The sequence below is a fragment of the Alosa pseudoharengus genome, unplaced genomic scaffold, assembly GCF_046254945.1.
Source record: "Alosa pseudoharengus isolate Yale_2024_CS ecotype anadromous, Long Island Sound unplaced genomic scaffold, YU_APseudo_1.1 YU_APseudo_1.1_scf_12, whole genome shotgun sequence".
In the NCBI taxonomy this organism is placed as follows: Eukaryota; Metazoa; Chordata; class Actinopteri; order Clupeiformes; family Clupeidae; genus Alosa; species Alosa pseudoharengus.
In genome coordinates, this window is record NW_027468587.1 from 21672262 (window position 1) to 21696651 (window position 24390).

The window sequence follows — 24390 nt, forward strand, 5'->3', positions numbered from 1 at the left end:
CCACTAGCTGACTGACCGCCTTTTTATCCGGCTCTTCGACCTGACTGGTGGTCCGCCTGCCCTGAACGGCTGATTGTTGCTCCGGGGTCCCAGCGCCATCTCCAGCCCCAGCAGAGGCTGGGTGGAAGTGAGGGGAGGCCTACGGATCGGCGCACCTGCAGGAGCAGGGGGGAGAGCACACCCCCCCCACAGCCGGCCGGCAGAGACTATGCAGCCGGGACTGCTGGCCCTGGCCGTGGTCATCCTCAGCACGTCCATAGGACACGGCGACGACGGAAGCCTCAAGCCCGGCAAGGCGAGGAGGCATAGACGCAGTAAGTCTCACCTGTCACACACGCACACACACACACACCTAGACACACAGACATTCGCACACTTTACAGCGAAGCTACACCAGGCGCGTAACTGAAGCGTTCCGTTCGCGATGCGTAAAATCCATTTTAGATGAATGGTCTATTTTTTTCGAACGTACGCGCCGCTATCATGTCTGGTGTAGCTACTTCCATTGATTATAGTGGAAGCTAATTGTTACAGCAGACGCAACGCGAACAGAACGCTTCAGTTACGTGTCTGGTGTAGCTCAGCCCTTAGACACGAATGTCTACTAACCTGCTCACTCTCTGTCTGCCTGTCAACCTGTTTTGTCTCTGCCCTGTCTTTCTAGTCATTTGTCTTTATGCCTCCTCTACGTTTCTGTCTGCCCTGTAAGTCTGTGTTCTGTGCTTGTTTGCCTGCTTGGTTGCCTGTCAGTTTGCACATGGCATTATATGTTTTGTATATATTAATTACTCTTAGAGTTTGTGTGCTGCAGATGTTTGACATGTTAAAAACACATGTTTTAGATCTCAGATCTTTGTTGTCTGAGTGTCTGATATCAATATCAATCAGGTTTGATATCAAAGCCTTTTTTTTAAACGGTTGACAAACGTATGGTTCTTATGAATGTCCAGGCGTATAGTTAGTGTTTGGCAAACACGTAACTCACACCCTGGGCTCACCCAGAGAGCGCGCTGTCTGCAGAGTGTACCTGACACTTCGCAGCGCCGAACCGTACCGCACTGCCCTCCATCACACAGCACCATCAGGCAGCCTAAACAAAAGCAGAAAGCCAGACTCCACCCTAACCTGCTGCTGACTTCACGTCCGAATGCCATTCGATCCAGTGCCGTCGACTCTTTTCCACACACACAAAGCCTTTGCGTCAGATATTACGCTCCGTTTAATGTCAAGCGCAATGCTCTACGCACGACCTGTGCATCAAAGGTTTGCACTGTTAAACGTCATACCCGTCTTCCACACACACACACACACACACACACACACACACACACACACACACAAGATTTCAGTTACAGGATAACGACTTACAGCTTCACCTGCCCTATGGCTGTTAGCCGAGCGACTTATCGCAGAGCACTTGTTTACTCTTTCGTTTCGAGTGTTTACAAATTAGGCATGCCAATTCAGTGAGGGTGAGCGCTGGAGACCAACAATTAGAAGGTCTCGTTCTGTGGAGTGTCCATCAAAATGCCAGTACATATTCAACTAAGTTCAGGACATAACTCTGTGGTGCTTGGGTTTTCTGTAATTGGTAATCTAAATGTCATTTTGAGTGTCCATGGGGTTTTGTTAGAAGGCCAGAGGGCATGGGTGCCTGCCTTGATCCGACTGTCTGATTGTCTGTCTGTCTGTCAGAGATGTCCAACTGGTGTAATGAATACAACAGCACCCTCTAAAGTTAGAAACCGGTATCAGGAACCACTTGTGGGAGAGAGTGTACTGTATAGATGCACTGTGGAGATTTCTCTAGAGGCTAATTGTGTGTCTGTGAGTGCTATTTGTGGGTTGTTTACCACTATTTGCCACTAACTGTGTACTCACTCTCATTTCATTGTATAGAATGTTACCATAGCTAAGAAAACCACTGGTTACAATTTGTAGTGTGTAAAACGCTCAATAATATATAAAATTTTTTCTGGGCAGCAGCACTGTTAATGAATCTGGGAATACTGCCCTCACTGTGCTTAGCTGTCGGGTGGGTGTCAGCGCGTCCAAGAGAAACAGATTCATTTGTCAACTTAAGGGCTTGTTTATATCTATTCGCCTTTTAAACATTTAAAAATGTTCTGATTATTCATGGTGAATTTCGATTGAGATTGCAACACACTTTCTTAAAAGGTCAAACATTTGTCTTACATCATATCTGTGCTGTTTGACCAAGCATGGACCTGAACATCGTAGCGAGCAGTGAGTAATCTCTCTTATTCAGACAAGAAATGAGGAGAAATAGGTTCAGCATGTAGTTGATTTGGACCTGTTGGTGGTAAGATGGGTGGTAAGTCATTTTGCCCTATATTGATTCTTAAGAATAGGACAAAACTAAATGTAAAGAAATATTGTTATGACGAGATCCTTGGCAAGAGATCCTTCATAATGACAGCTGCCCTTAATATTGCCTGGTTGCATTACAATTTAATGAATGCCTGATGGAGTTGACAAACAAAGGGTACACAACCGTAAAACTGCTTTGCCATTTGGATATCATCCTGTCCATATTTGGTATTTTTAATGTTGCTTTTGACCAAAATAAGTACATTTTTAAGATGATTTGAATACATTTAATATCAAACATTTACATTTAATTTGTTCCATTTCTAAAGAATCAGTGCATAGCATAGCATAGCATGCAGATGCAACACATTGCTCAACAATGCCCTCCAGAACCTGAAGACAGTAAAGAGTAGTTATTTTGTAAACTGCAATTTATAACCACATTTATGACATTAAAGGTTTAAGGTGTGTTCAGAGAGCACTTCCTAAATAAAGTCGCCCATCATTATCACCCAAGCCTGCCTCTGTGTGTCACCAAGCTTGTGTTTTCATATAACCTGACATATTTGAGAATGAGGCCACTTAACCTGTAACCTGAGCGCCCGTAAGCTTATATCAACCGCTTCACGCGCAACCCAACCAACCCACAGAAAAGGAAAGCTGAATCCTCGCTTGTGAAGAGCGCGCACTGTACGTTGCCAGACTTTGTTTTTTTGGCTCGCTTCCACTGTTGAAAATATGACTCGGCCAGAGTGAGCCTCCCCTGGGCCAGAGCACTGTTTTCATTCTGGGGCAGCAGACTGCAGTTCATCTCAGCCCCCCCCCCTTCACTCGTATATTAACACGCTCATGCTTGAGCAACAGCTGAGATGGGGTCAGATTTATGCTTTTGATTAATGCTCCACTGCTTCTTGGGAGGTGCGAGGCTTCCTGCGGAAATTTGGACTTTGGGGTGGATGGGGGTCGAGGTGGAGGTGGTGGTGTGTGTGTGTGTGTGTGTGTGGGGGGGGGGGGGGGTACTGAGTGTCCCCCATCACCACTAGGAACACCAATGTCACAGAGAGGGTTAGAAGTCAGTTTAGCACTCACTGCCATGTGTCTGATTTCTGCCACACCATGTCATTGTTTTTGTTTAGTCCCATCCACATAGGGTAACATGTGGTAACTCTCTCATGGTCTATCTGCAACCCTGTGGTCTAACGGCCCCCCAATTGCTAGTTCCGTTTTTTTTTCTATTGTTTCTGCTGAAGTGAGATTTTTAGCATATCTGGAGGCTCTGAGGGAGGGCTGTGGAATGCAGCAGTCATCGCATCCATGAGTGCAAAAGTCTCTGGGAATCTATGATGTATGTGAGTGGGTTGGGGGACGTCTTTTCGGGGCTGGGGGTGAAAATCACATTTTCATTGCCTGATGTGAACTGGTCCATTTTTTCAACGGACATTCCCAATCATCACCTTTCCCCGTTTAAAAGGATCCCCTACCCTACGAGTTGATCCCATGTCGACTATTAAATCAGTCAATCGGGGACAGTGGTATGAACAGACCACTAAATCTCTTTCACTGGAGTGAGTCGGTAATAGGATCTCTACTAGAAAGGTTGCCTGGCCTTATTTAAATAATGTGTGTACAGTATACTGTAGTACGTAATATTACTCAGACACAGAATAACTCTCTGAGAATTATATATGTTTTTTTATGATATGAACTCATAATATCATTGACACGTTTACTAAAACTCCTGTCAATGTCTGTTGCCAACAAGCAATATAAAAACCTAAGGTGTGGCTGAGCAGTGTGTGTCTTGTCTTGCAAAACACTGTATGGGAAATAATCACTTACATCTGACATAATAATATAAATCATGTGTGATTTCTCCCACGGTTTCAAACAACACACTCACACACACACACACACACACACACACACACACACACACACACACACACACAGTCAGCGAACGACTGCAAATACACTGGAAGCTTCCCGATTAGGCTACAATAGGCAGAATAACAGCAAAAAAAAACAACTAAGAAACACATGGGGCCAACTGATTAATCAGCCAGGCCCTAAACAACCGCCGTGCCCCACCCTGAGCCAGTGGCATCTGGTCTCACCTGAGCATATTTCCCACTCCTCACCTCGTCCCCAAGGGGAAAAGCTGTGTACTGATCTTCCTGATTATTAGCATCGATAAGGCAGTCCGCAGGTGCTGATAGGTTGCCATGGCTCACATTTTAGTGCCGTTGGTTCCCTCACTATCTCTGGCTTTCTTCACGTGGATCGTCTCGAGGATCTTTACCAGCGGATTTATCTCTCGCAGAGACAGCACACTAGATGGATTGCCCCCACTGACATGTAAATATTGAGCTGATAGGGCAACCGGCCCATTAAATCAGCTCACATGGCTCTGCTCATGGGCCTGGAAACAGGACATGACACACTTTTCACGTTTTCATGTTAATGTTGTTGGTGTTTTTTGTTTTGTTTTGTTTTTTTAACCACTTTTTTTTCCACTCCCAAGGTGAATTGCCACGAATGGTAAATATTGCATTTGCATCTACAAAATGCTTCTGGTTCTTTCTTTCTCGAGAGAAGTCCAAAAATCTGTATCAAGTCTTTTCATAGCCATGTTGCTGGCAAGCATCCGTGACCTCCGTGACGTTCTGCCTAGACGCACTGTGATATCAGTCACTGATCTGGGGTAGGCCTGTGTAGAGCGTCAGTCTGCAGAACACAGCCTTAAAAAATCTGTTCAGGATCTCAGACAGACTCTTTCAAGTAAACACAGAGAAAGCATTGAAAGCATTGAAACAAAGATGTTTGGCGTGACCATTTGGTGTGAAATTTGCAACAAATGTTACCTCTTCCCTCAACAACAACAAAAAAGAATCAACTATGAAAACGGGATGGAGGGTTGACTTGTGTCAAAAATGCCAAATGGTGAATTATTAGTGTAAACACGGTGCTTGGAAGTCCTCCACACTGAATCTTATATTTTATAAGCAACATTGCAAGGCACCTAACCCCTCACTGCTCCCCGAGCGCCGCTGTTGTAGCAGGCAGCTCACTGCGTCGGGATTAGTGTGTGCTTCACCTCACTGTGTGTTCACTGTGTGCTGAGTGTGTTTCACTCATTCACAGATTGGGATAAATGCAGAGACCAAATTTCCCTCACAGGATCAAAAGAGTATATACTTACTTACTTACTTACTTGATTATGAAGCTACTGTGGCGGTTTATATGCACAGTATATGTTGTGTCTGTGATTGTTCAGCAAGACCTCATTCTTTCTCTCTCCTCCTTCATCCCATCTGTCTTCTCATGCCCCTAGTAAGTACTGAAGTGCCACCGCCATCTTGCTCAAATGGCTGTGAGAACTGTTCAAAGGACAACGGCTGTCTGAAATGCCGCCCTCGCCTCTTCTTCCTCCTGGAGCGCAATGACATCCGGCAGACGGGCGTGTGCCTGGCCTCCTGTCCCGTCGGCTACTTCGGCATTCGACAGCCGGACATGAACAAGTGTGCTCGTGAGTACCTTCACACACATACACACACACATACAGTATTTACTGTATATTCCTCGCACAAGTGTAGATCAATCTCTTAAACACACACACACACACACACATATACATACTGTACAGTATATACTGTATATATTCCTCACACAAGTGTAGAGCGCTCTCTCAAACACACACACACACACACACACACACAGACACACACATACATACTGTATATCCCTTACACAAGTGTAGAGCGCTCTCTCAAACACACACACACACACACACACAACACACACACACACACACACACACACACACACACACACCAGAGCTAGTGAGCTGAGCGGTGCGAATATCCCGCTCCTCGCTCAGGTGGCTGTTCACTCGGCCGCTCCTCCGCTCAAATTCACGTCAGGCCACTACGCTCAGTTTCGCTCCCCTTATTTCGTCACAAATAATCTACAAGCCGAATTGTCACTTTAGAAAACTTAAATCCCAAAGAACTAAGAGCAACGGCAATGTCACTCATAGAACATGTATTGTAAAAGATAGCCTAATGCAACACCGACGAACAAGCTTGCTAACATCAATAAGCCTTAAACTAAAGGGATACGTGGGATTAATTGCCTAAATAATAGGGGTTTAGCATCCGAGTTTACTTCAGCCTTACTTAAAGCATAGGCTATTCAAATTGCTCACGTTTTTCTTTGCTCTCCTAGCACACTCATGTTTCCGCGAAATGTGTCTTCTTAAATTCCAAAATAAATCTCACTGGAACAGTGTCACCAGTTATGTTCTTGCTCTACATTGTTAGTATCTAGTTGTTTAGTAGGAATAGTAGCCTACGCTTGTAAGCCCTATGACTTTCAGTTTCCTTTCTAAAATATTTAGCGACTTCATCCCCAACGAACTTACTGTAACGTCGGCATGCTGGACTAGTCCTATGTGCTACGGACTCTGGGACAATGCATTCTGGGATACGGGGGAGAACTCTGGGGGTTGTTTGTGTGTGTTAATGCCTTTATTTACTGTTTTAATGTCCGTGTTTTAGTGTAGCGTACCCTTTTAGGTCTTCCTTGTGTGCGATCTTTTTTGTGTGGGGGGCTGCGTCCACCCCTGTATGTGTAGTGTGTGTATGTGTTTGACACGCCTAGTGTGCGCTAGGGGTGGGCACATCGATCCAAATATCGATAGTATCGATACCAACATTGGTATTGGTATCGTATCGATACCAGCGTGATGAGATCGATACTTTAATTTGAGTTCACTTCCAATATCTCTTAATTTATTCAAAATGCATTGTTCCTGTTTCACCAAGGGCTAGCCTACAGTTATGCAAACACTATTCCTTTCACATTTTGCATGCCCGTTTTGCAATGTTTTGTTGCTGAAATGTTTGTAAACTATAAACAGTGGAAATCATAAAATCATGGTCATGGTCATGGAAATTTATTCAAATGTAGTATATTGATGTTTTATTCACGGCATAAATCATGACACAATGTTCTCCCCTACATAAAAGTATATAAACAGCTTTTAGTTGCAAATATCAGTATTGGAATCGGTATCGGCAATACAGGCCTTATATTTAATTGGTATCGGATCGAAACCAAATTTTACAGTATCGCACACCACTAGTGTGCGCTGTTTTCGTGACCTGTAGACTATTCTCGCCCCTGATTCTGAATGCTAGCCTTTAAAGCTTATCTTGAGCAAAGCTCTGGCTATGCCCGAAACTGTTACAATTATGGTCAGTACGTTGTTTTGAATTGTAGCGGTCTTGGATACACTACTAAGACGTGAATTCAGGGTGGATTTGGGCATGCCTCACACTCGTGGCGTGAGCGGTATCGGAGCGAAAATGGAGCGGGACAGAGCGGCCGCTACGGCCTCTGAATGTAAAAGCGCTCCGCGCTCCAGCAAAAATCCATCCCCTCCGCTCCGCTCCTCGCTCGCTCGCGCTCTGCTCCGCTCACTAGCTCTGACACACACACACACACACACACACACAGACGTACATGGTGGCATTACACACTAGGGTCCTGTTCTGTGTGTGTGCCAGCAGCCAGGACTGTGATCTGTTTTCTTTTAGTTGTGGGTGAAAAACAGGCTTTGAGAGAAAAAAAAATCCAAAGCAAAACAGTGGTAAAACACTGCTGTTTGTCTTTCTGTTAGGATGTCTACGTTATTATTTTGGCCTGCGAATGACGAAGGCATTCCAGTTCGAGGGAAGTTTCCCCCTCTGTTACCCAAGTACAGATGTCAGCAATATGTGGTCTTAAAAAAATGTTATCATGTTCTCCTTCTATTAAGAACAATTTTCTCTTAATTAGGAACACATGAAAATATAGTTTCGAAATATGGAAAGCAAATGTGTACATCTCAGAAAGTCTTTTCAACTTAGTGAAGGAAGTCAAAATAATATGATTTCCGACAGAACAAAACGCTTCAATCGATCCGCCACCAGAGACTGACTTTGTCAGAATTTGGAAATTGGAGCCCAATGCTTTAAACCGCTGAAATCTTCCCCAGTTTGAGAAACTAGAACTTTTTTGATAGCCAATTAGCCTGCACTGCAGCTTGGAACCATTATATTTTGTTATGAGAAAAAAAATACTATTCTTTTTTATCCATTGCTGGATCACATTAATATCTCTCAGATGTTTGCGTGATTCTTGCCTTTTTACGGGATCTCATAACAGGTAAACACAAAACAAAGATGGAAGGGGGATATAAGTACTTCATTTTGTGGACTCAACAAGGGATTTCTTTCTTTGCAGAGCAAACATGGGGAGCCAAGCTTTGGTAATGGTGTTTCCCTCTCCGCCAATGTAATTGATCCTTTTCAATTTACTCAATGGGCTAGTGTATGAAAGCACCCAAGGTTTTTAGTAACTGTTTAAATTGTTTTGAAGCTTTGGGATGGGTGTCTCTCTGCCTGTGGTCTCCTGTGTGACTAAACCTGCTGTGGTGTGAGGTGTTTGACAGCATTTGTTGCCTTTCTGTTTAACTCATACCATTTTATTGGCAGGCAGATATGATATCGTTGTCATATCTTCCGGATCCAGCTCCTTCTAGAAAACTGTCAGCACTGTGAGAGAATGCTAACACTGTGCACTCGTCAAGCAGATTCACATTACAAAGACCGTTGTGTTCTTTCTCCCTCGTACAAACAGTTGAAGCCGTTGAAGTTTTCTTTCAGGATTAGAGTTGGAGGATGCAAACTGTTCTTTGCCGGGGATACAGAGGAGGCCAAGCGTGCACACTAGCATTCCCCTTTCAACCTTTGAGCCCTGCCCGGCCGTGGTTCACGCGCTGTGATTATTCAATCAGCAGTGTGCATTTCGTTTGTCTCCAAATCCCCAAGATGTCTTGTTAGCAACATTTGTCTTGCATTAGGGGAACATTTATAAACGGTTCAGTGCAAAAGTATTCGCTCCAAACATTACTGATGTCAAATTTAGTTGTCAAGAGTTAAAAGTAGTAATTGAGAGCAGAGGTTACGATTCGGGGGGGGGGGGGGGGGGGGGGAGAAGAAAAAGGAAGGGAAAAAAACAAGAAAGGGAAAAAAAATGAAGGGGGGACCTCTCCTCCTCTGACAAATGACCAGAGAACTGGACGTGCTTGCCTTATATGTTACAGTACACGGCATGTGTTTTCCAATGGTATGACATAGGTCAGCAGAGAGACTATAGTCCTTCAACAAGGCCTTTGATGTAGTTTTTAAGAACATACTGTTTCATGTTCCATGCTTCTGGTACGACAGAGTCTTGAAATGTTCTTGTGTGTATTCTGCCCTGAAATGTGTCAGCTCATGCACTCACCCTACGTAAGCAGTGCAAACGTTAGCTTTCCATTGCTCCATATGTGTACATACAAGCTGTCTCCCAGGAGACGTGGCTCCACTTCGCCTGCCAAGTGCCAATGGAAAGATAGGAATGAGATGCTGGCCTGGTGCTGCTGTTTGTGCAGAAATAAGATAATGAGGATAATCAGAAAGGATCAAGTGAGGGAGGGAGCTGATAGGTTCAGGTAGTCTCAGTAGGTGTCTGGCCTTCGTTCCCCTGCATTCCATAATTGCCCCCCAATTTAAAGCTGTTTGTTTGTTAGACTGGAGCAGGAGCGTTGGTCATGTTTAAGGGGAGGTGTTTCGGAGGCCTCCTCCGTTTAGTCTGATGGGCAGTGTTGAAGCGACTGGACTTGTTCAACCCTGGTAAGCTGGCGGCTGGGGTTGAAGTGGAAAAGGAAAAGAAAAGGAAAGGGGTGGTGGGTGGTGGCGGTGGTGTTGGATGGCGGTGAGCAAATGCTTTTAAGAGATTGTAAATGTTATTCATGATGTATCCTAAATGTACCCTCTCCCCCTCGATTATTCCAATCTGCCACTAATAAATCCCCAACATGACGCCATTCAGAGGAAATAACTCTCCAGGAGAAATCCCAGGATATTTGCTGGGGTGAAAATGGTTCAAACTTTGCTGATAACACGTCCAGAAAGAGAAAAAAAGACAGAACCCCCCCCCCCCCTGAATAGACGAGTTCACCAGAATTGTTCCTTGCTGCCTTATTTGAAGTCATAAAAAGAGTGTGATCTTAACAGGTGTGTTTACAGGGATGTTTCTGTATGGGTCTGACTTGCAGATCTGTGAAATGGCGCAGACCGATCAGGGTCAACCCTGGGGGAGGTGGTGTGAAACTTCACCTTTGACATTATGATGGCCATAAATTTTCCTCTGATGATCCCTTTGCTTTTTTTGTCTGTTCTCTCTCTTCTCCGTAGAATGTAAAATAGAAAACTGTGAGGAGTGCTTCAGTCGAACGTTTTGCACAAAGTGTAAGGAGGGCTTATATTCTCACAGAGGCAGATGCTACTCCAGTTGCCCAGAGGGACACAGCACAGTCAATGGCACTATGGAGTGTGTGGGTGAGTGACCTTTTGACCTTTAGGAGAGTCTGTTTTCATTGGTTATCAAAATAGAGTTATGTTTCGGGGATCTAGTTTATGTTGGCCTTTCTAAAATGCCTTGAGACATTCTTATGTTGTTCTATTATATAAATACAATTTAATCGCGTCAAAATAATTTTTCATTGATTTGGCAGCCACATATACTGATATACAAAGTTATATAACTCTGGATAGAAAGATGTTGGCTAAATGAATGAATTATTATCAGATTAATGCACTAATTTATCTAGTCTTTATGACGTAAGTACATTCATATGTGAACCAGATGCATTGCACATTATCACGCACAGCGCGTTGGTCAGGTAACACATGCACAGCTTTGTCCTTCACCTTTCCCAAAAGCCTGAAACTGAATTAAATTGCTGTATGTGGATCTTGTGTTGGCTTTTTTATGACCAGAAGGTCATCATTACCCCCAAATGAGCAAATTGGTCTTATCAGGGGGTATCAATTACAAAGCATAAAAGACATGAAAGACTATCCTCTCCTCTCTCTCTGTTCTCCCACTCCTCTGCTGTTTCTCAATCACAAGTGTGCGTTCGAGAGTTGAGGTCTGGAAGCAGGCCCGTTGGCTGATAAGGAGCTATTATTGATTTCCTTTGAAAACCGTTCTGTCATAAGAAAGCAAATACACTGCCTAATAGCATTACAGCGCGGGGAGAACACCCCCACCCAACGCCCCCTGGTCGGGCCAGGCCGGTGAGAAATGATACGCCGCTGCTGGCGTGACGTCTTGGAGCAGCCTGGACCGCTCTATCATCTCAAACCTTCAGTGAGCCGTCCGATCCAAACGTTCCTTATCATTGATATCTCTCTCTCTCTCTCTCTCTCTGCGTGCATGATTGTTTTTTAAGATAGTCAAGTCCCCCCCAGACCATCACCCCCCCCCTCCCCCACACACTTCCCTGTGTCCCTGTTCTTAAAACACAGAGGGAAGAAGTTAAAGAAAATGAAAAAAGAAAAGAAAAACAAGTTAAAGAATAAAAAAAAAAGCCAGTACTGAGTGTCTGCATGCAACTGAGAGGCTCTCAGCCCAGATGGAGACGAGGCTGCAGAATGACAGCATATCATAAGTTTGGGTAAATGTGGATCCAAGCGTAATCACGGCCGGCCCATTCCCTTGGTTGCAGTGTGGTCCGCGGGATGAATGTGAGGGATGTCAGATATCAACCGTCTCAATTTGGGCTTTTAATCCCTGTCAGATTCTAAGTGGTACGGATACGTGCTCCAATAAAACACTCTGGTTGTGCAAGTCGAAGAGTCTGCCTCTGGTGTGCCTCTGTTTGTGCCTGTGTGTACGTGTATGTGTGTGTGCGTGCGTGCGTGTGTGTGTGTGTGTGTGTGTGTGTGTGTGTGTGTGTGTGTGTGTGTCAGAGAGAGATTGAAAGGGAAAGAGAGAGAGAAAGAGAGGGGCAGAGGCTGTGTGTGTGTATTTTTTCGCCATCAGCGACTGCTGTGGTTTACCATTCCTATCAATCATGTCTCCCGACCTCTCTCCACATCTTCTCCTCTCTTTCTCTTTCTCTCTCTATCTCTCTCGCTCTCTCTCTGTCTCTTTCTAAATCTCTCTCTCTCTCTCTGCCATAGTGCAATGTGAGCTGGGTGAATGGAGTGCCTGGGGCCCGTGCATGAAGAAGAACAAGACGTGTGGCTTTAAGAAGGGCACCCAGACGCGTGTCAGGGAGCCAGCGCAGCCCCCCAGCCCCGACACGGCCTCCCGGCCCCCACCTTCCTCCACCTGCGCCCCGGAGACCGAGAGCCAGAGGTGCACCGTTCCCAAGAGGGTCCAGTGTGGTGGGAAAGGAGGTGAGTGGCAACTAAACCACTCCGCTCTAAAAGACTCAAAACTGTTGAGTGTGAATTGCAGATGCAGACAGCAGGACACATAAAGTGGCTGTGAGAGGTTTATTTGTTTTTATAAACAAATTGTGGTTGCTACCTAAATCTCCCAAAAGAGAACACGAACAACAGTACAGCAAACATCAGTGTTGGGGAAGTTACTTTTAAAAAGTAGTGATACTTCTTAAAAAAGTAATCCGTTACTTTACTTCGTTATCCTCTATGGAAATAACTTTTTACGTTACTCGTTTCTTTTACGTTACTTTTATGTTGCTCGACTTTGGGCAGAACCCAATATCTGTTCCTAAAAGTGTAGGCCTACATAATACTATGGAGGACATAACAGGTATTTCTTTTGTGCTCTTTATTATAAAAAAATGCCACAGACAGAGCACTTGACAAGAAAACCTTGAGCTGTTATAGGCTTCAACACCACCACTAAAGCCCTATAAAACAATATAAATTACAACACTATTCACTCTGCTGCGCGTTAGGGTCCTATTTCTATACATTATCCCTTACATAGCCTCGATACATCTTATGGGCATATAGGTGAACACAAAATACATAAGGACTTATTTTATAGCCGTATACTCTTTCATTAAACAGGCTCCTCCGAAATTGGTGCAAAGTTAAGTGCAAATCGTTTTAATAGGCTGGCAGTTGAGTTAGCGGCAGTGGACAAAAGTTTCTCACCAGGGCACAGTGTGTACACCTTGCACATACATTCCTACCCTTAGTTTCAACGAGTTTGAAGTAATGGGAATACCTCCATCCCTCAAAAGTTAGCGTTGGCTGCTTCTCGCTTGCCATGATTGCTCTCCATGCTACCACCAGCCTCTGTCATGTGACTATTACACAAGCACGCAGCTGAGAAAGCAGTGTCGCTGTCAAATCTGTCCATGGGAAAAGTAACGTTGCGTTGAATTGAAAAAGGAACTATGTTTCGTTACACGAAAAAGTAGTTACGTTACTGTAATGCGTTACTTTATACTTGTACTTGTACTTTGGAACGTGTTACACACGACACTGGCAGACACTGATTAATGCCATTAAGTTATTTAACCATACAACACATTTGGACTGCTATTAAAGCTGCTCTTCATGGGGTTTTGGACCCACATATAAATAATTAATTAATCTCATCTCAAACATACATTTGTTAAGGAGTAATTTTTGACTCAATTTTGATCGGACGGGAACGAGTTTTAAACATGGAATAAACCAGCATATTCCTAGTTGAGAGTACAAGGGTCTCCCTAAAGTTACAGGCCTCTACTCACAGAGCTGTCTCTCAGAGTGGAGTTGCCGGGGAAACACTCAGTTGTGTAAACCGCAGAAGAACATGAGGTTTCCTCCTGATCAGGACCAACACAAGCGCACACATATCATATCAGTCTAGACAAACAGAGGCAGTGCTGGAAATGTAAGCTTTTCATCACTGGAACATGCTTGTAGGTTTTTGGCATGGAGGCACTGTGATAATGAAGTGGAGGTCAAGTGAGACTTGGCTTGACAGCTGAAGAAGGCAATCATCGAAAAGGACCTGGACGTCTCCAGTTCAAACTGAACATCTGAGCATAGACTGTTTTCACAGTGTGTAGAGGACCCGTGTGGTCAGTTGTGCAGCCTAGTTGTGCACTAAAGAAATTTCACAGTGTGTAGAATACCCATGTGGTCAGTTGTGCAGCTCAGTTGTGCACTAAAGAAATTTAACAGTCTTGTTAGTCACACAGTTTGTTACTGATTGGCCATAAACATTGTCCAGAACAGGTATTTATTAAACAATGAATCTGGCCTCAAATCTTTTTTACTCAAGTTACACGCAAAACACCAAATCAGAGAGCTTTTTATTTGGTCAGCTTGTTTTCACAATCTTTTTAAATTTTCTGCCTAAGTAATAAAAGTGCCTTTGAAAACTGAACAGAGGACTGAGGGCCTTGCTTGTGCTCAGAGGGTTCAACTCATGAAGAACAAATGGAGGCTAAGGCTGTATTCCTTCATTTGGATACAGACCCCTTTATTTCGCATTAAACTGTTGGTATACAGCATCTTAATTATTAGTGAACCCAAGTGCTAATCTACTTAATTTACCTGATGAAAAATAGAAGAAATTATGACATTCTGTTCCATAAAGACTAGGTTTCATTTCTATCTCCATGTTCTTTTATGACTATCTACAGTTAACCCCTTCCTGAAGGTATACTTAACTTGAGTTAACATAAAAATACAAACGGATTAGCATTGAAATAAAGAAACATAAACTGCAAAGACAAGGAAGATAACAAACTTCATAGTGCGTGGTAATGTCAAAACAGCGAGGTGTTTTAAAGGATGTTGTTCTTTTCAGTAAACGCTGAGCGTGAATAATCCAAATATGATAAATAATTGACATGCTGCGAAGATTAAGAGCTTTGTTTTAGTTTGAGGGGAAACCCCTCTCTATGCCTTTGTGTAAATGGATGTCAGAAGAGGCAAAAAGCTGTGGAGTGTGGGGCAAATGCCCGAACAGGATGTGAGAAATGAGAAGCTAATTTACACTGCATGACACCTTCATGGAAAGAATTTGCAAGCGTTGGTTCAGAAGAATAATTAACGGTGAAATATTATAAACTGCCCCATTAAAATGCTATGCCTGCCTGCCAGACATCTAAATTTAGCGACCAGTTGCTGACAATCTGACAGGCCGTGAGAGAAAAGTTACTTGTTAGCATGGCTTGGCAACCCCCCCCCCCCCAACACACACACACACACACACACATATGCACACCCCCAACCTGCTGGACTGGGAGACCCTGGGTGAGTGAGGTCTTTGAATCAGGAGATTTGTGAGCTGGGGTTGTAGTGTATGTTAGCCATTAGCCATGACTTGTGATCCTCATCCAGATTTGGGGATGTGAGAAAGAGCTACGCTCGGTTGCCTGGACTCCCAGGAATAAATGTACTTCTCTTGCGAATTAACTCATAGGTGATGGGTGTCTTGACCTGCGCCTCCCCTTTTGTCATTGTGCGTAAATGCATGCCGAGCGCTAAATTAGCTAGGCTGTGAATACATCTGCAAGAATTGGCAGAGGGAGCTGCTGTAAAAATCACAAGGGGCAGCGCTTGTATAACAGCGGTGATTTAGTGATCTGTGGATCTCACGCTTTGTGTCGATTTGGCCCGAACTCCTTTTTTTTCCTTCCTGTCAAGTAATAGATGGGTTTTGCACGAAAACAGAATTTGCTAAATGCATGATTGCCTTTGTCAGGCACCAGTGTTTGCCTTGGAGTGAGTGCGGCTGCAATCATTGCTGTCATAAATTAGTGGAGCCTCCCCAGCCCTCCTTTAAGCGGTGTTTTAAAACAGCCTAAAGTGATGCAGCCACGCCGAGAGCTCGGAGACGACCAGGCTTTGTGAGTGCTGAGTCCAAAAACCTCTCTCACTAGCACAGCACAATCCACTCATGGTAAAGCTTAAGGGAAAACGTGGTCCGCTTAACACCCTCGAAAATTGAAACACGCTTCAAAATTAAACACAATGAGCAAAACCATAAACAAACAAGCCTTTAGCCAATATAACATTCTAAAGTTTATTTTTATTGCCCTTTAGAGGGTAGTTAGGAAGAGAAGTTTTAAATAAACTCTGTCTCAGTATGTTATTGGCACATGATGCTGAGGGCGCCTCCATCTTAGTGTGGTCATGTAGCATGTTACTGCATGTATAGTCTGCTGGTCAGCCTGAAGTTGTGCAGAATGCTCCAGCTCACCATGGGAGACCCTGGCATTTGTCATTGTTCAATAAACGAAAAGAATGGTAATTGATTCTCTTTTCTTTCAGGAGTCTATTTTTGCTCAAAAAATGAGCTCTGTTAAAATAGCACTGATTAAAAAAAGTGTTCTGCCAGAGATCTTTTTTTTGCGTTCTTTGTTTGTTTACTGAAATGCAATAAAATACCATTCAAGTACACAACAAATCTGAAGCGAGCACTTATTATTGTTCTTTGTCAAATTCCTATGCAGGACATTGAAGGAGTTGGATGTCAAAAAATAGACACAAAGCAAGCAGGTCTGTGCACATAGACTTTCAGGTGCGGAGACAAGGTCAGAGGAGAGGAGTAGAGGAGAGAAGAAGTAAATAGAAGAGGGACAGAACAGGAAAGGAGAGAGAGAGGAGAGTAGAGGAGAAGAGAGGAGAGTGGAGGAGAGGAGAGTGCGTCTGGAGCAGGGGGTAGCTGCCGTCGCCACCGTAAGACTCTTGTCATCAAACACGCAGCAAACGTTCTCCAGTCCCGTACGAGTGTTGATTCTGTATCCAGGGAACGCCGAAACTCGCAACACACCAGTTCATAACAGCCATCAGTCAGTCCCCCCCCCCTCCAGTTTGCGGTTAGGGTTGTACTGACAAGGGAGCTTGGAAACGACCTTTTGATTTCCAGCATTTAGGCTTTTCCCGTTCACTCACACTCTCACTTACTCTCTGTTTCTGTTTCACCACTCTCCCACTTTTTATTTCTGTTTTTCCAAATTCTCTCTCTCTCTCTCTCTCTCTCTCTCTCTGTCTTTCTCTTTCTCTCCCTCTCTTTCTCTCCCTGTATCCACATCCCTCTTTCGCACCATCAGTCTCGGCCCATTTATTTCACTTTCTCAGTAGGTCTGGCTGTCTCCACTGTTCTCTTTATGTTAGTTTACTCGCTTATCTCCTTCTGTATCAGTCTTTCTCTCTGCATGTCTTTCATCATCATCATCTCTCTCTCTCTCTCTCTCTCTCTCTCTCTCCAGTGCCGTGAGTGACTCTTTTTAGGAATCTGTTCATCTCTCTCTAAATGTCTATTTTCCATTTGCTAACAGTATGTCATTTAGCGCTGTCTGGTAGCCGCTGGCCTCAAACTAGGATAGTCCAGGACAAAGCACACAGTCTGCATTACACTCTGACGCACCAGCTCAGCATTTTTAGTGTGCTGCTACTGGTAAGTGTTTCCCCAAGTAATTTAGAGTAGTCTTCTCCCATGCACACATTTTCAGCCTACCTGTAGGCTACTCAACCCCTTGACTAAGTCTGTGATTTGTGAGCTATGAAGGCAGTTATGCGCTTCGGGCGGAGTCAACCTAAAACTCTGTACACGCATTCTGCTTTACTAACTCACTCTTCAGCGACACACATTACAATATTTCAGTGTCAAATTTCTATTTTTCCATTACAGTGTGATGTATAAGCTGACATATAATATAACAGGAAGAGGTCTTCTGAAGAGCTGTGGGCATGATCAGAGAGTGTAGGGGAGAAAACGCATAGGCCACCAGTCTTCTCCACACACTCCTTCCTCTCTTGAGCTGGATTAAGTTCTTATCCCCAACCAAACACTTTAAAGGCGGTTTGTGTGAACACAGTGGTTGGACACTTAAAGTAAGTGACAGGCCCCAGCTTAGACTAAGTGGAAACCTAGAGAGCACAGGAGGAGAAAACCAGCCAGGGCCTGTTGCTTTCACCTCGGCTGGCACCGAAGTTTACATCAGTCATAGGAGCCTCAGTCTCCACAGTATGAGTATTAATTATAGGGATTGTAGTTACGGTGTGGAGACGGCTGCTGTGTGTATAACTGTCAACGCACCCGTGGTACTGTTCTGCCTCAGAGGCATTTATAAATGCAACAGACAGATAGAGAGAGAGGGAAGGACAGAGAGAAGTAGGAAAAGAGAGGGGGATAGAGAGAAAATGAAAAGAGGGGAAGGGTAATTAGGTGCAAATGACAGCATAAACACAGGAGAACCTTGGGCTAGAGTTTATTCTTTACGATGCCGGTGCATTGCTCAGGTCACACACATCGGTGAGTGGCGCTAGTTAGTCTTCAACCTGTGCATAAGGATCCCAGACCCAAATGTTTGTGTGGCTCGGAACAGTCATGCTGGGGAGGGTGCTGAGGTTCTGTTGCAGTCATCAATTCTGGCCAATCAGAGCTGTGTATGCAGTCTGTGCTGTTAACACGTGTCCAGAGAATCTGATCATAATTTTTCTTTTGGTCTTCTCTTCTCTTCTCTTCTCTTCTCTTCCTACAGGAGGAGGCAAGGGGAAAAAAGACAAACAAGATGGCCCGAGGAACCGTGATAAAGGCACGGGCAGCAAGAACCGTGGCCGAGACAATAAAGGAACAGGAGGAGGAGGAGGAGGAGGTGGGGGAGGAGGAGGAGGGGGAGGAGGAGGAGCAGGAGGTGGAAAGAAAAAGAAACTCCGTGCCACCACTGTTCCCACACCCATCCTAACAGCGAGCACCGTCACCTAGTGCCCTCCTGGCTCTGAGGTGGGAGCATTGGATAGGAGGATGGACACCCCCCCCCCCCCACCCCCGCCCCACCCACACCTCTGCCCACCGCAAAACCCAGACGCAAAACAAAAACACAAACAAACAAACACAAGACAAAAATGACAACAGTGTCCAACTAAATGAGGAGAAGATCCTTGCTGCTATGCATTCTCAGAAAATGCTCATGAGAGAACTGGAGGACTGTTGAAATACAAAAAATGAACTCTTTTTGCTTTGTATTGAAGAAAGACAAGACATTTGAGAGGAGCAAAAACAACACATGAAAAAGATTGGCTTTGTTGGATAGATGGAAGTACTGTGAGTCAAAAGCTGATGGTGGCTGGTCTCACTGAGAACCTGCCCAGCAGGAGGTGGTTCCTTACAAAACACAGTGGGCGAACATAAGAAAAAGAGAACAGTCAAGTGTTTTTTTTTTTAATCGATCAAAGGACTACACTCTTATGCCCTATAACTGTGGAGATGAGAAATTCGAAAATACAAAACACTCTTAAATAAGAATGTCTGAAAGCAGTTTGCTTTGTTATTATGGTAACTGTTCTAATAATGGCTTGTCCAAGGCAGATAACAAGTTTGTAGGTATTTGTTTTAAGTCGACGGAGCAGGAAATGGACAGTATTAATGCGCTTTATTGTTTAATTTCTACTTTATGTTGGAACAACAGAAAGGCACTGGAACTAATGTGTGGCTTGTTCAAAAACAAATACCAAAAGATGTTTGACTTTTTTTGGTAAGGAAAGGATCCAAGAAACAATGACATGAGAGATAGAGTAAACCAATATACTCTTTATTATCCAAATACTCTTCCCAAGACCTCACTCAACACTCATAAGTAACTTGGCTAGTTCCTTTATAAATGTTATTTTGATGAGAAGGAAAATAAATTGTAATGCACAATAATTGAGCAATAAGAATGAAATGAGTGAAAATAAAATAGAGATTGTGTGTGTGTGTGGGGGGGGGGGGGGGAATGAGATTTAAAATGTAGAGGGATTGTGTTTGTTTACAAAATATGCATTATGGATAAGAGAATTTGTATGTGTTGTGTGTGTATGTGTGTGCGTGTGCATGTGTGTGTGCATGAGAGTGAGATGAGAGAGGAGGACAGTGGTTTGCATGTCTGTATCCTTTTTCTGTGTGTTTACAGATGTTTATGTTTGTATCAACTCCTGCTAAGAGAAAACAAATGGTTGAAATATATCAGCACACTTATATATTAACAGCCTCATTATTCCTAATCATCTGGTTATATGTATACCATGTTCATACAGCTCTTCAATACTTACACATTTATGTTTTGCTACAGGGTCAGATAGCAAGAATTTATATTGCACAGTGCCTCCATGTTTGCAATATATTCAGATTGCTGTATGGAATTAACCTTTCATAGAATTAACCTTTTTCACAGTGTTATGGTATGGTGAGACAATCTGAAGTTTGACTTAGGCTTTTGAGCCACTATCAGCACTCTCGTAATTTTCCCTCGGTCTGGTAGCCGTGCGCACACATTAAAAAGTACTTTATTTCAGTGGAAAACTGCAATGGCTATACTCAGAATATGGGTCGTCACACTGAGTACAGTGTGTTAGCTTCAGTTTTGGAAGAAAGCTATGATTATATTGACTGATAATATGCTGTAACAGTACAGTATATTATGATATTTTATTATGACTGAAGGGTTATCCTCCCTGAAAGTAGGTGCCCTTGGGCTGGATCTCCACGACACCAGGCCACATTCTCTCTAAGGATGACATATACTTCAATACAAATGTTATTAGCAAGTCATTTGAACCATAACTGTTTTAAGTGCCCTGTCTTGACTTTTTTTTTCATCCTGATGCCTTACTTGTGTGTGTCTACATTAAAAAAGAAAATCATTACATGGAGCATATCTTGTGTCTTATTCGCATGTTTTCACTAGTACAACTGCATATGAGTTTGAATATGTCACTTTGAGATCAGGGGCGAGCGTTGGGATGAGATATGATATGCTCAGTTGGCCCAGATCTGCCAAATGGTTTTTAATGTCAGTAAATTTGAGAGTTATGAGATTTTAGATTAGGGATGTTCATGTGATTCAGCCATTTTTTGAGCTCACATAAGAGAGGACTCTCTCTCTCTCTCTCTCTCTCTCTCTCTCTCTCACACACACACACACACACACACATGCAATCACATAAAGGAGATGAATGCAGATATACTCTTTATTATCCAAATACTCTTCCCAAGACCTCACTCAACACTCATAAGTAAGTTGGCTAGTTCCTTTATAAATGTTATTTTGATGAGAAGGAAAATAAATTGTAATGCACAATAATTGAGCAATAAGAATGAAGATGAAAGAGTGAAAATAAAATAGAGATTGTGTGTGTGTGTGTGTGTGTGGGGGGCAGAATGAGATTTAAAATGTAGAGGGATTGTGTTTGTTTACAAAATATGCATTATGGATAAGAGAATTTGTATGTGTTGTGTGTGTATGTGTGTGCGTGTGCGTGCGTGTGCATGTGTGTGTGCATGAGAGTGAGATGAGAGAGGAGGACAGTGGTTTGCATGTCAATACATGACTGTATCCTTTTTCTGTGTGTTTACAGATGTTTATGTTTGTATCAACTCCTGCTAAGAGAAAACAAATGGTTGAAATATATCATCACACTTATATATTAACAGCCTCATTATTCCTAATCATCTGGTTATATGTATACCATGTTCATACAGCTCTTCAATACTTACACATTTATGTTTTGCTACAGGGTCAGATAGCAAGAATTTATATTGCACAGTGCCTCCATGTTTGCAATGTATTCAGATTGCTGTATGGAATTAAACTTTTTTTCACAGTGTTATGGTATGGTGAGACAATCTGAAGTTTGACTTAGGCTTTTGAGCCACTATCAGCACTCTTGTAATTTTCCCTCGGTCTGGTAGCCGTGCGCACACATTAAAAAGTACTTTATTTCAGTGGAAAACTGCAATGGCTACACTCAGAATATGGGTCGTCGCACTGAGTACAGTGTGTTAGCTTCAGTTTTGGAAGAAAGCTATGATTATATTGACTGATAATATGCTGTAACAGTACAGTATATTATGATATTTTATTATGACTGAAGGGTTATCCTCCCTGAAAGTAGGTGCCCTTGGGCTGGATCTCCACGACACCAGGCCACATTCTCTCTAAGGATGACATATACTTCAATACAAATGTTATTAGCAAGTCATTTGAACCATAACTGTTTTAAGTGCCCTGTCTTGACTTTTTTTTCATCCTGATGCCTTACTTGTGTGTGTCTACATTAAAAAAGAAAATCATTATGGAGCATATCTTGTGTCTTATTCGCATGTTTTCACTAGTACAACTGCATATGAGTTTGAAAATGTCAATTTGAGATCAGGGGCGAGCATTGGGATGAGATATGATATGCTCAGTTGGCCCAGATCTGCCAAATGGTTTTTAATGTCAGTAATTTGAGAGTTATGAGATTTTAGATTAGGGATGTTCATGTGATTCAGCCATTTTTTGAGCTCATATAAGAGAGGACTCTCTCTCTCTCTCTCTCTCTCTCTCTCTCTCTCTCTCTCTCTCTCACACACACACACACACACTCACACACACACACACACACACATGCACTTACATAAAGGAGATGAATGCTGAGTGTAGACATTCTCTCCCTCACACACACACACACACACACAACCACCAAATGCACAGAGTATAAGTGAGTACAAGTAGTACTGTATGTTACACTGACCAAGCAATTGTAGTCTACTGTACATTTTCACTAATGAGTTCCTCATAAATGAAGCGTTTCATAAAAGTCATTTCAGCATTTTGTTAGTGACCTTTCTTTGGCAACACCACTAGAGCCAGCTTCACAAACTGCATCCCATTAATAACCACACGCTTACCTGATAAGGGTCATAGCTACCTCCATGGTTTTGGACAACAGATGTCATGGTAAAACAGCACTATCTGATTGACCTACATGTCTGTTGTAAATCTTATGGATGTAGCCTATGCTTCACTTAAAGGGGAAATCCAGTGTAAAAAGGATTTTGGATATGCTTAGCATTAGCGTTTTTTTCTCCCCAACGAACGTTCGAACTCGTTATCATGCTAAGCATATCCAAAATTACACCGGATTTCCCCTTTAAAATAAATGAATCCTCATGACATTTAGATTTTCCATTTATCAAAATGTAATTGTGTACTAAATAGATCTTAAACACCAGAGTACCTTAAACTAATCTGAGTTTGTGTGTTGTGAAAATGACAATGTAAAATCTTGAGAAATTAAAGATCCTTTAAGTGTTTTTGTTCCACATCCCGGACCAACCTACTGGTTTAAGGACATGTATATGTCCATTTGTGGGCCTTCCCCAGAGAGAGATTCACCTGACTCTCAGTCAAAGTGATGGTCAGTTCACCACCTCAACCTTCAACTCTCAAAACTGCACCCTGTTCTATATTCACCCATGATCCCTTTCAGCTCTTGAGTGATGACGTCCCTGCACTGTCACGCTCAGCACAGTGAGTTTGCTCGTGCCCGTCCCCCATGTAAACATGGACCAGATGTCCCTGGCTTACGCTGTTGCATCATCGGCCCAGCAGAAGTCGGGGGCATTCAAGGCCACCAGAGTCTCGGGCGAGCCCACAGAGCTAAAGCGGCACACATTAGTGCTCAGTGTGTTATTACCAATTCCGAGCCTCTGCCCTTCGCAGAGAGTCTAACCGAGAGCTACGCACAGGCTTCCAGCTCTCCTCAGCTGAACCCGAGGATTCCCCCCCGAGACCGACCGTGCCGATCCTCCTTTCCCATGTTCCCCTTCTCTCAGTGGCAGGGCCTCTACAATAGGCTCCAATCTGAGAGAAAGGCGGAAACGGGGGCCAAAACAAACACTGCAAGCAAGGAAGCATCCACAATTTATTTTTTATTTTTTTTTGCACATGTAGTGCAGTGGCAACAGGCCACATGGGCTAGTCTGTGGGTCTATGATGCCCTGGAAATGTGCATTTGTGGATGTCAAAAGCCCAGTCACGGCAGCCCATTATCAGCAATTTGAAAATATACTTCAGCACACGTAACCACACGAACATACTGACCTAACCTCTGCTAACCACTATAAATGACACATTTAAATATGCCCTTTAGTGAAAATAAAGTTTTTAACCTTGTTAACATGTCCGTATGATGTCGGCTATGTTTTACAAGGTGTATCATGATGGAAATAAGCAGTGGCTTTGTATCTACGATTGACCGATCACAGCCTCAGTATGTGAATTCAAACTGCAATTCTTCATGACCTCATTGGGGTACTGAACCAATCCTTACAATTCTTCATAAAGACACAAACAAGCTAGTTAATCAGCCAGGAGCAGGTGAGCTGTTTGTAGAGAGGCTGCCCGGGCCCCAATTCTTGAATTGAGAAATATTGTTTTCATGAAAGAAGGTTTTT

At 43.3% G+C, this 24390-nt stretch overlaps 1 protein-coding gene across 1 annotated transcript; it reads left to right on the forward strand.

Annotated features, from left to right (window-relative positions):
* Nucleotides 1–208: 208 nt before the first annotated feature.
* Nucleotides 209–18897, forward strand: rspo1 (R-spondin 1). The gene is made up of 5 exons (XM_076279467.1): nucleotides 209–314; nucleotides 5663–5857; nucleotides 10614–10757; nucleotides 12387–12593; nucleotides 18677–18897. The coding sequence occupies exons 1-5, from the start codon at nucleotides 209–211 to the stop codon at nucleotides 18895–18897; spliced, it is 873 nt and encodes a 290-aa protein (XP_076135582.1).
* The last annotated feature ends 5493 nt before the right edge of the window (nucleotides 18898–24390 follow it).

Excerpts from the sequence above, each read along its gene's own strand:
- rspo1 (XM_076279467.1), top strand. The coding sequence starts at position 209 with ATGCAGCCGGGACTGCTGGCCCTGGCCGTGGTCATCCTCAGCACGTCC. Across the intron at positions 315-5,662 it reads GGCGAGGAGGCATAGACGCA|TAAGTACTGAAGTGCCACCG; the intron begins GTAAGTCTCACC and ends TCATGCCCCTAG. Across the intron at positions 10,758-12,386 it reads TGGCACTATGGAGTGTGTGG|TGCAATGTGAGCTGGGTGAA; the intron begins GTGAGTGACCTT and ends TCTCTGCCATAG.